At 35.5% G+C, this 13,328-nt stretch overlaps 1 protein-coding gene across 1 annotated transcript; it reads left to right on the top strand.

Annotated features, from left to right (window-relative positions):
- The first annotated feature begins 1,023 nt into the window (after positions 1-1,023).
- On the top strand, positions 1,024-7,111 carry LOC145638314 (uncharacterized). The gene is made up of 6 exons (XM_081689283.1): positions 1,024-1,425; positions 2,079-2,178; positions 3,745-3,875; positions 4,008-4,079; positions 5,563-5,712; positions 6,586-7,111. Exons 1-6 carry the CDS (start codon positions 1,228-1,230, stop codon positions 6,703-6,705), a joined length of 771 nt encoding a protein of 256 aa, XP_081545409.1. The 5' UTR covers positions 1,024-1,227; the 3' UTR covers positions 6,706-7,111.
- The last annotated feature ends 6,217 nt before the right edge of the window (positions 7,112-13,328 follow it).

Below are 13,328 nucleotides of genomic sequence, written 5' to 3' on the forward strand. Positions count from 1 at the left end.
CTTAAAAATGCATAACAACGAATCTAATAAAAGCACACGTGAATATGTTGATTATTATAACTTATAAATACGAATCATTTATAATTATTGTCAATTGACAATTTTGTCCACTTAAAACGCGACATTTGACATTAATAATTGATCAAAAAGGTCAATATAGGCCAAGGACCGTTTTGGGAATAAACCCTTCATAGTTGGGATCATTTTGAATGAATTGATTAGAAGTTGGTATCTTTAAAAGTAGATTGCAAATCGATGGGGCTGTTGTCAATTTTTCCTAAGAAAAAAAAAGTATATATAAGCTCTTATGCATGAAAGCTCAATCTTGAGACTTGCCAAGTTCGGCTAAAGTATATATAAGCTCTTATGCATGAAAGCTCAATCTTGAGACTTGTCAAGTTCGGCAAAAGTATATATAAGCTCTTATGCATGAAAGCTCAATCTTGAGACTTGCCAAGTTCGGCTAGACTTCCATCTTAATTTTGAAGCAACAAAAATTCGTATTACACATAGGGTGAGTATGAGTTTGCAACATGTCATGTATTTCTCTCTTTGTTTTATGCTTTCATGTATAATGCAACATTGAGGAAAATTTGGTAATTTAATTTGTTATATATTTGGTGTTAATTTCTTAATTACATCCGGTTGGTTCAATTTGCAACAATAAAATCAAACAATATATCCAAAATTAATAATTTGGGAGAAATTAATCCAAATTCAATCACAACCCCTACTTGTTTGAACTTGAGAACATGGTGACCTAAGCCTAATAATCATGATTCAATTAAAAATCAATCCAACCCGAGTTAACCTAGAAAATTGAAATCAAAATCCAACTTAGAAATAATCCGACCTAGAGATAATCCGACCCAAGCATGTCCGAATTTACATATCCCGACCTAAATCCAACTCAAATTATGGAATGAATGACCAAATTTATACTGACCCGACCTAAACCCTACTCGAACTGCGGAATGGACAGATCTTGCACAAATCCGTAGCTAGAAAGCCCCAAATAGAGAACCAAAGACCAACAAAAAACAAACCAGTCCAACACTTTTCTTTCTTCTCAAAATCCTGACTAAAGTCTCTTCACCCAAACTGCCGAAATTCAGGGGAGAGAGAGAAAATCACCAGAGCAAAAAACTAAAAATCACTTTCTACTTCTTCAACTACAAAAACTCCATTTTTTGTAATTGCTTCAGAAAAGCTTGAACAAACATAGATATGGAGGAAGAAAACAGTGAGATTAACAATGGCGTAGTTGATACAGGAAAGGCTGAAAGATCGGTTTGGTTGATGAAATGCCCACTTGTAATTTCTAAGTCGTGGCAATCACGCGCTTCATCTTCCGACCCTCAACCCGTCGCTAAGGTTGTTCTCTCGCTCGATCCTCTTCGACCTGATGATCCTTCCGCTGTTGAGGTTTGATTTCTATCTATTCCTTTTTTTCTTGAGCTGAATTTGTTGTAAAGGTTTAATCTTTATGTTGTTACAAGTGTTTGAGGTTTATTTTTAGGTTTTAATTGAGGTTTTATTGTTCTGAATGAAAATTGGTTGGGTTTTGAATTTTTGATTGATTAGGGGTTTTCAGCTGAATTGAGTTAAGTAGGATTGTGTTTGGGATGAAATTAATTAGGTTTTATATGAGATTGAGTATAATTTGGAGGTTTTAATTTGGTTTTGAGTGATTGTAGTTGTGAAAATCTCTAATCTTGTATATGTTGTAAGAGATTTTTGCAATTTATATCTTTGTAACATTAAAGAAATCAACTTTAGGTTAAAAGTTACATTTGAAACAAATTGAGCAGGGTGATTTATCTGGAAAGATGTAAGGAGAAGTATACTGTGTTCATCCTTTAAGAACTTTATGGGCACAGCCGTAATTGAGATAGTGATGAGAATTTGGGAATTATTGGAAACATAGAGGGTGGTGGTTGTTCTTTCTTTCATGGTAGGAGGTTGTGTTTAGCTAAGAAAAGTGTGTTGTTAGAGTTCGATTTTTGTTTGACATGCCTTTTATGTAATGGTTTCGTATGTGAATGACATAATAATTTGTTTGCATTTGCGTTGAGCAGTTCACTATGGAGATGAATGGCTCCGACATGGGTCCGAGGAGCTACTCCTTAAATATGTTTAAGGACTTCGTTCCCATGAGCATTTTCTCGGAGAGTCAAGGTGAGGTTTAATATATTGGTTCACTTTCTCTTTGCATTCTCTCTTTAATTTCGTGTTTTCTGCTTTCTCTCTAATCATGTAAGTAGCAATTTATGCTCTGATTAATTTATGGGAGTTTGCCATTGCTAATCAGTTGATCCATAGTTTAATATTGGATAGTAACTTTAACTGAGGGATTAATAGCTATATCAGAACTTTTCTTAAATCCTACGTAGTATATTGCAACATCACCTCAGAATCTGCACCATGTTTGATAACTAGGTAAAATTAATGTTACATTGTGGGTAAACAATTTGAAGGGGGGAGGGGGGCTCTATGTTTAGTCTAATAACAGTTACATCTTTAGGTGTGGTTTCCCGTTTTATTGTTTTTGGACCACTCATTCATAGGGTTATGGAAAAGGCCGCAAGGGTTTTAGTACTTATTATGAGTACTTCATTGCATAGCCAAAATTTCTGGGATGCTAGGAATTCATGAAACGGCACAAAGAACCTAACATGTGGTATGCTGGGTTATAGAAAGTAGGTAGCCTTCAACTAGGACTAGGAGCAACCCATTAAGTAATGTTCATGAGTTTTCTTCGTTCTATCTTTAAATCCCTGTTTGTATTTATTAGCACTTCTGCCTATGTCCCCAACCCTAAAAAAATTAAGAGTATATAGAAGGAAAAAAGAGAAAAAAGAACATCTTTTTTGGTTGCATTAGACTAGTGTGCTTCGGTATCCACTTTTGACTGATGGAAAGCATCTCTCTTTTGTCCCTCCTGACCAAACCCAAAAAATGGAATTCAGAGAATCATTTATTGAGTTGACTATTTGTTTGATCATTGTGTACTTGTCACCAATATTTGTTTGCACACATTGTAATTTGTAATATTCTTTCCTTGGAAACCCTTTTTAATTTTTGTTCTGGTAATTATAATGAAACTTTGCTCATATATAGTTCAGTATAGGAATCAAGGAAGATAAATTGATAATATTTGATAAGGTTAATTTTTTACCTGATAGAATTAGATAAATTTACCGATAAGAAGTTCATATAAGTTTAAATTGAAGTTTAGTTCAAGGCTGATATGTTTGTATAAGGGTCGTTTTAGAGCTTATAAGTTAAGATGAATCTAGTTCAAGGCTTATAATCTTAGTTCAAAACTCAAGGCAAGTGTTTTTAAGTAATTAAATTCAGGGATATCTACTATCTAGTGACAGGTGAGTAACTTTAGTCTATATTTTAAGGTGGTTTACCACTCTCCCATATCCTCAATTCCCTTCTGTTTATTCTAAATGGTCGGGTGCTTCATTGCTTAGCTTTTTGCTGTGGTATTATGATCCATGATTATCTAGTATTACTATGCATAAGACTATAATTACAAATTTTAGATTTTACCACTTCTACATTTGTAAGACCATCACTTTGCTATTGTTGTAACCAACATATCTTTCTAATTTTTTTTTGCTACCTCTTTTAAGACTCTGTATTCAGACCTTTGCATATTGGTTGGATCTTATTGTTCTTAGACCTCTCTTTATTTGTGGGTTGCCTGTGTAATTGTAATATTTGCTCCTGTAGGCAAGGTTGCTGTGGAAGGCAAAGTTGAGCATAAATTTGACATGAAGCCCCATAATGAAAACTTTGAGGAGTATGGAAGATTGTGCCGTGAAAGGACAAATAAGTCCATGATTAAGAACAGACAGATTCAGGTAAGGCATTTGTGTTAGTAAGTGTCTGTCTTCCCTTTTGTTCATTTCCTTTGCATTCCCAATCTTTTGCTGGAAGTTCTATTTGATTATGGGGAGACTAAGCTTTTTATGGTTCCTTGACATCTTAAACAGGTGATTGATAATGACCGTGGTGTACACATGCGGCCTATGCCTGGGTTGTTTGGACTTGGTACTACTTCTAAGGTACGACTGCATTATTGTGCTCTGTCTCATTAATTCTCTCTGTTTATGATGCTTTGCTGCATATCTATATGGTAGCCTCATTTCTTTCTATGTTTGGTCCTTTTATTGGTTGTTGATATTTAATTTATATATATGTTTTTTTAATTGTATCTACTACATTTTTTAGAATATTGATCTTGTTGCTCATGTTGAAATTTTGATTGTTAAATGCAATCTGTACAACTCATTTGTACTTTCCAAACAATACTTAGGTATCACATTCTTATATTAGTTTCCTCTGTAATCCTTGTAGTAAATATTGTTTTGATTACTACTCCCTCCTTCGGTCCTTCCTAAAGAAATTTCCACATTACTATCCTTGGTTGGTACAAGGAAAACTTCCAACTTTTTCCCATTTTGACTCTCCATCATGTCTATACCTTTTCATTTCTTTCAAAACTGTTATTTTTGCTCTCATCATCTAACTCAGATGATTTGCATTTACATTAGTATATGTTACTAGATTTTGTAAAACACATGCCTAAGTCAGTCATGAGGTTCTTTTTAAGATGGAGGGCCTTGAATTATTTTACTATGCTCTTCCTCTCTCCTTTTGCCTAATGGTTATCATAACTGTTGTGTCATCAGTATCTTGCCCATAGTTCAGGTTTCAAATTAAAACTTATCGAAAGATTGAACTGTATATAATTTTGTTTCAAATATGCCGAGTGCCTCGAATGAGTCAAAGGTCAATATTTTATATACTCCTCCTATTTCCTGAATTCCAACAATTTGCCTTCACGCTTGCCAACACACAATTTTGACTATGAATATTCTCCGTATTTTCTTTTCTATTAGTAGAACTATTTATATCTCAATGATTTGCCTAAAGGCATAGGCTTTCAGAGGCTAGCTTCATACTTATCTTCATGACATTTTCCTTAACAATCCTATTGCAATGGATTTAGTTACTAAAATGAACCGCCATGACACCACCATGGCACCACCTAACAGGGAGATATAGTTCCTCTATACATTCCCCCATCTTTACTCAGTTCTACCTTTTATTTCTACCTTGTGCATGTCAGCCTTTCCAAAGGGTTCGCCATTTAAAGGCCCTGTTGAAATGTATTTGACCTTATTGCTTTGAGTGAATATGGTAACATCTTGTTGTTTTAGTGGTTTTTGGGAGCCGAGGGAGGGTTATTCAAAGCCACAAAACCCTTTTTTTAGGCTACCATCTAGTGTCTTTCTCACTCTGGTGAGGTGGTTGGTGTACGTCATCTCTGGTGCCTGCTCTGGCTGGCTTATATTGTTGGTTTTGTACCTTTGTTTACCTCATGTCGTTATTCTTCTGTCAAAACTAACATTTTGGAATCACATCATTCACATGCATAGTTCACAAAGTGTGAACGTGTGATTCCCAAAAGATTGGCTATTTAAGTTACCTTCATCTGAGTTCTTAAAAAAATCAGAATAATATGTTTTTCTTGATATTTTATAGGAGAAGAAAAAGACAGCACCAGTTAAGCCTGTAGAGATGAAGAGAACCAGAAGGGATCGTGGAGAGCTGGAGGACATCATGTTTAAGCTATTTGAAAGGAAGCCTAACTGGGCACTAAAGCAATTGGTCCAAGAAACTGACCAACCTGCTGTAAGCTTCTTTCTAGTTCAATTATGCAAAGACCCCCATCCTCATTTATTTTATGTCGCTGGCAGACTCTCAAAGATGAGCACTAAGCAGTATCTATGCTGAGGTCTTTCAGAGTAGGGGTGTCAAATAGGTCATTTTCATAGGTTTGGCTCGCATTAAATTAGTTTGGGTCACATTCAGGTGGTGGGTTATTTACTCCTATTCTGGTTTATTTCAATAGGGCCATATTTGGATTTTGATGATTATGCTATCCAAAGTAGTCATTACCTTATTGGCATGGGTGATGTCCCTGGGGATTGTATGTAATTGTAATATATATATATTTTTTTTTAAAATTTAATTGAATGAAATTGTCAAGTATTCAAAGACTGGATCAAACCGAGATTAATGGATTAATTATTTGCACATTTTAAACTAAATATTGCTTGTAAATGTGATTGAATATAATTATTAGTCTCTATACGTTACTCATTGTCGATTAATTTGGAAGTTTTATTTTTTGAAAGGTTTGTCTATTTTTCATCCTAGGAGTACAAAAGATCTACAAGATACTGAGTATCATAGGTTGGTGTAACCAATTAAGCGACCAAATTGTATAAATTAATTGACAAGTCTTTTTCATGTAAATTTGGAAGTCGTTTTTGGTGTGTTGAAGTTATGAGGGTGTGTTGCCATATCATTTAGAAAGGAGGTGGCATGTAGGATGATAACATTTTTTTTTAACTCTGGTTCGGGTTTTAGGAATACTGTAAGTTTTGTATGAAATATCAATCAGTATCAGACTATCAGTCATACTTATGACTCTGACTCTTGTTTGGATCAAAATCAAGTTATCTAGTTTTAAACTCTGACTCTTGTCTATTTCTTTTTCAGCAATTTTTGAAAGAAATTTTGAATGAGCTATGTGTATACAACAAAAGAGGAACGAATCAAGGTACTTATGAGCTTAAGCCCGAATACAAGAAAGCAGTGGATAATACTGGAGCTGACTAAGTCTTCTCTTTGTGTTGTACAATTTGATGTATCATGGTCCTGGAGCTAACAATTACCACAGCAGAAATTTCCCAACCAAACCTTATGTTTGGAGACGCGGTGGAAGTGAAACTGCTGTATGTTGAGTTTAATTTTACCAATGTTCACCATATAGACTTGACATATAGTTGCCTCATGTTTCCCTTACATAAGAAGCCTAAATGTTAAGTACTCACACGATGGTGGTGCATGTAAATTATACCCTTCCTTATTGTTCTCTTCCTCTTTTTAACCTTTGTATTTGGTTGCTTGTCTTGGTCGAAACAAAGGATTACATATAGGCAGAAAACTTCATTTTAATTCACAGTTTATGTATAAGCTTGAGATTAAAGAACAGACTAGCGATTCAATGTTCGCTCTTGTAACATATAGGCGTGGGTTCATTGAATTTCTCCTACTACTTTCTCTGTTTGGATGAAATGTAAAACTCATCTTACTGGGCTAGGTGTAGGCACCAAGCATGTTTCATCAAGGCCTTGGCTGGATTTGGACTAGCTTAATACCAGATTGACTCGGCGCCAGTTAGACCAGTTGGCTCAATTCCTTAGTGCAAGCTAGTCCAGTTTTGGCCTATGCTATACATTTTTTTTTTTTGAATAATTCGCGCATTTGAGTGATTATAGGGCACAAATAAGTTTTCAAAAGGAAATTGAGATCACATAAGAAAATTGTGGAAAATATTTCAAACAACCATTACATAGCTATTGAAAATAATGGGAGTGAATATTTGGATGGCAAACCTCCCCCAACATATAAACCCATGAGTTAAGATTTTGTTGGAAGTGTTGCTCTTAAGTTAGACAATGGTTCTAGGGATTTCATGTGCAGATGCAATTATTTCTCGAATATCATCATTATGCGTTCATATTTGTCAATTATAAATCCAATCAATGAAATATTTGGCTACAAATAACGCGCAAGGCAAAATTGAAATTATTCTTCGCAGTGTGAAATTTTGAATTATTGTTTGATTATCGGGTTTGAGTAGAGCTGTTAATTCGGGTAAACGGGTCAACTTTGGGTCGGGTAAGAGTGGGTCAGGTCAACTCGACTCGGGTCAATTCAGATTAATTCTATAACCTATGCGGGTCGGGTTAGTGTTGGGACATGCTTGAGTCGGGTGTCAAAAAGAAATGATATTTTATTAGATACACCTCAGAGTCATATAATGACGTTTGAAACCATAAATGACCATTATATGTTGTCATAAATGTTCGTTGTAGGCTTGAGTTAATGAAATAAGTGCAAGTTGTAAAGCGGTAAATTGATCGTTTAAATGCCAATTGGATGGTTCCACCCACCTAATTAGACTACCGGAGAGTATTAGGAAACATGGTAAATATTTCGGCAATTTTTATTTTTGGGCAAAAACAAGTCAAAAAATTCTAAAATTGAAAGCTAATATCCACGCTTTTTGTTTTGAAGTTTCGGGGTCTAGTGTCTTAAAGCTTTGAGATTTTAGGGGATACATCTCGAGGTCATATAATACTGTTTTAAAAAGTAAATGATCATAATATGTTGTCATAAATTTTTGTGGTAGGCTTGAGTTAACTAAATCGGTGCAAGTTGTAAACTGGTAAATTCACCATTTAAAGGCAAATTGGATGGTTACACCCAGCTAATTGGATTCACGGAGGGTATTAGGGACCATGGTAAACATTTCAGCAATTTTTATTTACATGCGAAAAACAAAGTCAAAAAATTCCAAAATTTAAGGTTAATTTCCACGCTTTTTGAGAAATTTTGGAGGTTTCGAGGCCCGGTGTCGAAAATCCTTGAGATTTTAGGAGATACATCTCGGGGTCATATAATGCCGTTTGGAACCATATATGATCATTATATGTTGTCATAAATGTTCGTGGTAGGCTTGAGTTAATGAAATCGGTGCAAGTTGCAAACCGGTAAATTGGCCGTTTAAAGGCAAATTGGATGGTTCCACCCATTTAATTGGACTCCTGAATGGTATTAGGGACCATGGTAAAAATTTCGGCAATTTTTATATACGGGCGAAATAAAAGTCAAAAAATTCCAAAATTGAAGGCTAATATCCACTTTTTTGAGAAATTTTTGGAGGTTTCGGGACCTAGTGTCGAAAAAACTTGAGAATTACGGAATATATATCGGGATTATATAATGTCGTTTGAAACCATTTATGATCATTATATGTTGTCATATATGTTATTGGTAGGCTTGAGTTAATGAAATCCGTGCAAGTTGTAAACCGATAAATTGTTGTTTAAAGACAAATTTGATGGTTCCACCAACCCAATTGTACTCTCGGAGGATATTAGGGACCATGGTAAATATTTCGGCAATGTTTATTTTCGAGCGAAAAAAGTCAAAAAATTCCAAGATTGAAGGCTAAGATCCATGCTTTTTGAGAAATTTAGGAGGTTTCGAGGCCCGGTGTTGCAAAGCCTTAAAATTTTTTGGGATACATCTAGGGGTCATATAACGCCGTTTGGAACCATTTATGATCATTATATGTTGTCATAAATGTTCGCGTTAGGCTTGATTTAATGAAATCGTTGCAAGTTGTAAATCGTTAAATTGGCCATTTAAAGGCAAATTGGATGGATACACCCACCCAATTGGACACCCGGAGGGTATTAGGGATCATGGTAAAAATTTCGGCAATTTTTATTTCCTTGCGAAAAAAGTAAAAAAATTCCTAAATTGAAGGTTAACATCCATGTTTTTTTTAGAAATTTCGAAGGTTTTGGGGCCAGGTGTCGAAAAGAAATGAGATTTTATTAGATACATCTCAGGGTCATATACTGATGTTTGAAATCATAAATGACCATTATATGTTGTCATAAATGTTCGTTGTAGGCTTGCTTGATTTAATGAAATAATTGCAAGTTGTTGTAAAGCGGTATATTAGTCGTTTAAATGCAAATTGGATGATTCCACCCACCTAATTGGACTACCGGAGGATATTAGGAACCTTGATAAATTAAGATTTCGGCAATTTTTATTTTTGGGCGAAAAAAATTCAAAAATTTCCAAAATTGAAGGTTAATATCCACGCTTTTTGAGAAATTTTTGAGATTTCGGGGCTCGGTTTCGAAAAGCTTTGAGATTTTAGGGGATACATCTCGAGGTCATATAATACTGTTTTAAACAACAAATGATCATTATATGTTGTCATAGATGTTAGTAGTAGGATTGAGTTAATGAAATCTGTGCTAGTTGTAAACCGCTAAATTGTCGTTTAAAGACAAATTGGATGGTTCCACCAACCCAATTGGACTCCCGGAGGACATAAGGGACCATGGTAAATATTTCGGCAATGTTTAATTTCGAGCGAAAAATGTCAAAAAATTCCAATATTGAAGGCTAAGATCCATGTTTTTTGAGAAATTTGGGAGGTTTCGAGGCCCGGTGTCGAAAAGCCTTGAAATCTTTTGGGATACATCTGGGGGTCATATATCGCCGTTGGGAACCATTTATGATCATTATATGTTGTCATAATGTTCGCGGTAGGTCCATTCAAAAAAAAAAAAAGTTTGCGGTAGGCTTGATTTAATGAAATCGTTGCAAGTTGTAAACCGTTAAATTGGCTGTTACAAGGCAAATTGAATGGTTCCACACACCCAATTGGACACCCGGACGGTATTAGGGACCATGGTAAAAATTTCGGCAATTTTTATTTCTGGGCGTAAAAAAGTTAAAAAATTCAAAAATTGAAGACTAATATCCACGCTTTTTGAGAAATTTTGGAGTCTTTGGGGCCCGGTTCTAAAAGTCTCAAAATTTTAGGGAATACATCTCGGGGTTATATAATGACGTTTGGAACCATATGTGATCATTATTTGTTGTCATAAATGTTCGTTGTAGGCTTGAGTTAATGAAATCGGTGCAAGTTGTAAACCAGTAAATTGGTCGTTTAAAGGCAAATTGGATGGTTCCATCCACCCAATTGGACCACCAGTGCGTATTAGGGACCATGGTAAACATTTAGTCAATTTTTATTTCCAGGAAAAACAAGTCAAAAAATTCCTAAATTGAAGGCTAATATCCACGTTTTTTGAGAAATTTCGAAGGTTTCGAGGCCAGGTGTCGAAAAGAAATGAGATTTTATTAGATACATCTCGGGGTTATATAATGTTGTTTGAAACCATAAATGACCATTATATGTTGTCATAAATGTTCGTTGTAAGCTTGCTTGAGTTAATGAAATAAGTGCAAGTTGTAAAGCGATAAATTGGCCGTTTAAATGCAAATTGGATGATTCCACCCGCCTTATTGGACTACCGGAGGATATTAGGAACCATGGTAAAGATTTCGGCAATTTTTATTTTCGGACGAAAAAAAATTCAAAAATTTCCAAAATTGAAGGCTAATATCCACGCTTTTTGAGGAATTTTTAAGGTCTCGGGGCCTGGTGTCGAAAGCTTTGAGATTTTAGAGGATACATCTCGAGGTCATATAATACCGTTTTAAACAATAAATGATCATTATATGTTGTCATAAATGTTCGTGGTAGGCTTGAGTTAATGAAATCGGTGCAAATTATAAACTGGTAAATTCACCATTTAAAAGCAAAATGGATGGTTTCACCCACCTAATTGGACTCCCAGAGGGTATTAGGGACCATGGTAAACATTTTAGCAGTTTTTTTTTTTGAGCGAAAAAGTCAAAAATTCCAAAATTTAAGGCTAATATTCACGCATTTTTAGAAATTTGGGATGTTTCGATGTTCGGTGTCGAAAAGTTTTGAGATTTTAGGGATACATATCGGGGTCATATAATGTCGTTTGGAACAATATATGATCATGATATGTTGTAATAAATGTTCATAGTAGGCTCGTGTTAATTAAATCGATGCAAGTTGTAAACCGGTAAATTGGCCGTTTAAAGGCAAATAGGATGGAACCATATTAGGGGCCATGGTAAACATTTCGGCAATTTTTATTTCCGGGCAAAGAAAAGTCAAACTTCCAAAATTGAAGGCTAATATCCGCGCCTTTTGAGAAATTTCAAAGGTTTTGGGGCTGGTGTCGAAAAGAAATGAGATTTTAGGGGATACATCTCGGGGTCATATAATGCCGTTTGGAACCATAAATGATCATTATATGTTGTCAAAAATGTTCGTGGTAGGCTCGAGTTAATGAAATCGGTGCAAGTTGTAAACCGTTAAATTGACTATTTAAAGGCAAATTGGATGTACACACCCACCCAATTGGACTCCCGGAGAGTTAGGGACCATGGTAAACATTTCAGCAATTTTTATTTTCGAGCGAAAAAAAGTTAAAAAATTTCAAATTTTAAATCCATGGTTTTTGAGAAATTTGGGATGTTTTGAGTCCCAGTGTCGAAAAGTTTTGAGATTTAAGGGGATACATCTCGGGGTCCTATAATGTCGTTTGGAACCATATATGATCATTATATGTTGTCATAAATGTTCGTAGTAGGCTTGAGCTAATTTAATTGGTGCAAGTTGTAAACCGGTAAATTGGCCGTTTAAAGGCAAATAGGATGGTTTCACCCACCCAATTGGACTCCTGGAGGATATTAGGGATCATGGTAAAAATTTCGGCAATTTTTATTTCCGGGCGAAGAAAAGTAAAAAAATTCCAAATTTGAAGGCTTTTTGAGAAATTTTGGAGGTTTCGGGGCCCGCTGTCGAAAAGCCTTTAGATTTTAGGGGATACATCTCGGGGTCATATAATGCCGTTTTGATCCATATATGATCATTATTTGTTGTCATAAATGTTCGTGGTAGGCTTGAATTAACGAAATCAATGTAAGTTGTAAACCGGTAAACTGGTCGTTTAAAGGCAAATTGGATGGTTCCACCCACCCAATTGGACTCCCAGAGAATATGTGGGACCATGGTAAACATTTCGGTAATTTTTATATCCAGGCGAAAAATGTCAAAAAATTCCAAAATTGAAGGCTTGATATCCACGCTTTTTGAGAAATTTTGAACGTTTCGGGACGGGTGTCGAAAAACATTGAGATTTTAGGGGATACATCTCGGGGTCATATAATGCCGTTTGGATCCATATATGATCATTATATGTTGTTATAAATGTTTGTGGTAAGCTTGAGTTAATGAAATCAGTGCAAGTTGTAAACCGGTAAATTGGTCGTTTAAAGGCAAATTGGATGTTACCACCAAGCTAATTGGACTCCCACAAGTTAATAGAGACCATGGTAAACATTTCGGCAATTTTTATTAGTGGGTGAAAAAAAGTCAAAAAAATTCCAAAATTGAAGGCTAATATCTACGCTTTTTGAGATATTTTGGAGGTTTCGGGTAGAGCTGTCAATTCGGGTAAACGGGTCGGTAAGAGTGGGTCGGGCCAATTCGGATTAATTCCATAACCTATGTGGGTCGGGTTTGGGTTGGATCATTCTTGATTTGGGTCACGTCGGGTCATACTTCTTATCGGGTTAATAAAGGTCATATTTCATTTGGGTCGGGTGAACAATAGGTCGGGTTTAATCGTGTTTTCACGGGTTAGGGTAATTCTCGGGTTCGGTTCAAGTCAATAATTTGCGGGTTAGAATTAGGTCGGGTCATTCTCGGGTTTGAGTCGGGTTTGGTTCAAGTCAACAATTTGCGGGTTATAATC

This window comes from Chenopodium album, chromosome 7 (genome assembly GCF_948465745.1).
Source record: "Chenopodium album chromosome 7, dcCheAlbu1.1, whole genome shotgun sequence".
Classification (NCBI taxonomy): Eukaryota; Viridiplantae; Streptophyta; class Magnoliopsida; order Caryophyllales; family Amaranthaceae; genus Chenopodium; species Chenopodium album.

What these genes read in the sequence shown, in the direction of transcription:
- LOC145638314 (XM_081689283.1), top strand. Translation starts at nt 1,228, where the DNA reads ATGGAGGAAGAAAACAGTGAGATTAACAATGGCGTAGTTGATACAGGA. An exon ending in ATGATCCTTCCGCTGTTGAG is followed by an intron (nt 1,426 to 2,078) that starts GTTTGATTTCTA and finishes TGCGTTGAGCAG; the next exon opens with TTCACTATGGAGATGAATGG. An exon ending in GACTTGGTACTACTTCTAAG is followed by an intron (nt 4,080 to 5,562) that starts GTACGACTGCAT and finishes GATATTTTATAG; the next exon opens with GAGAAGAAAAAGACAGCACC.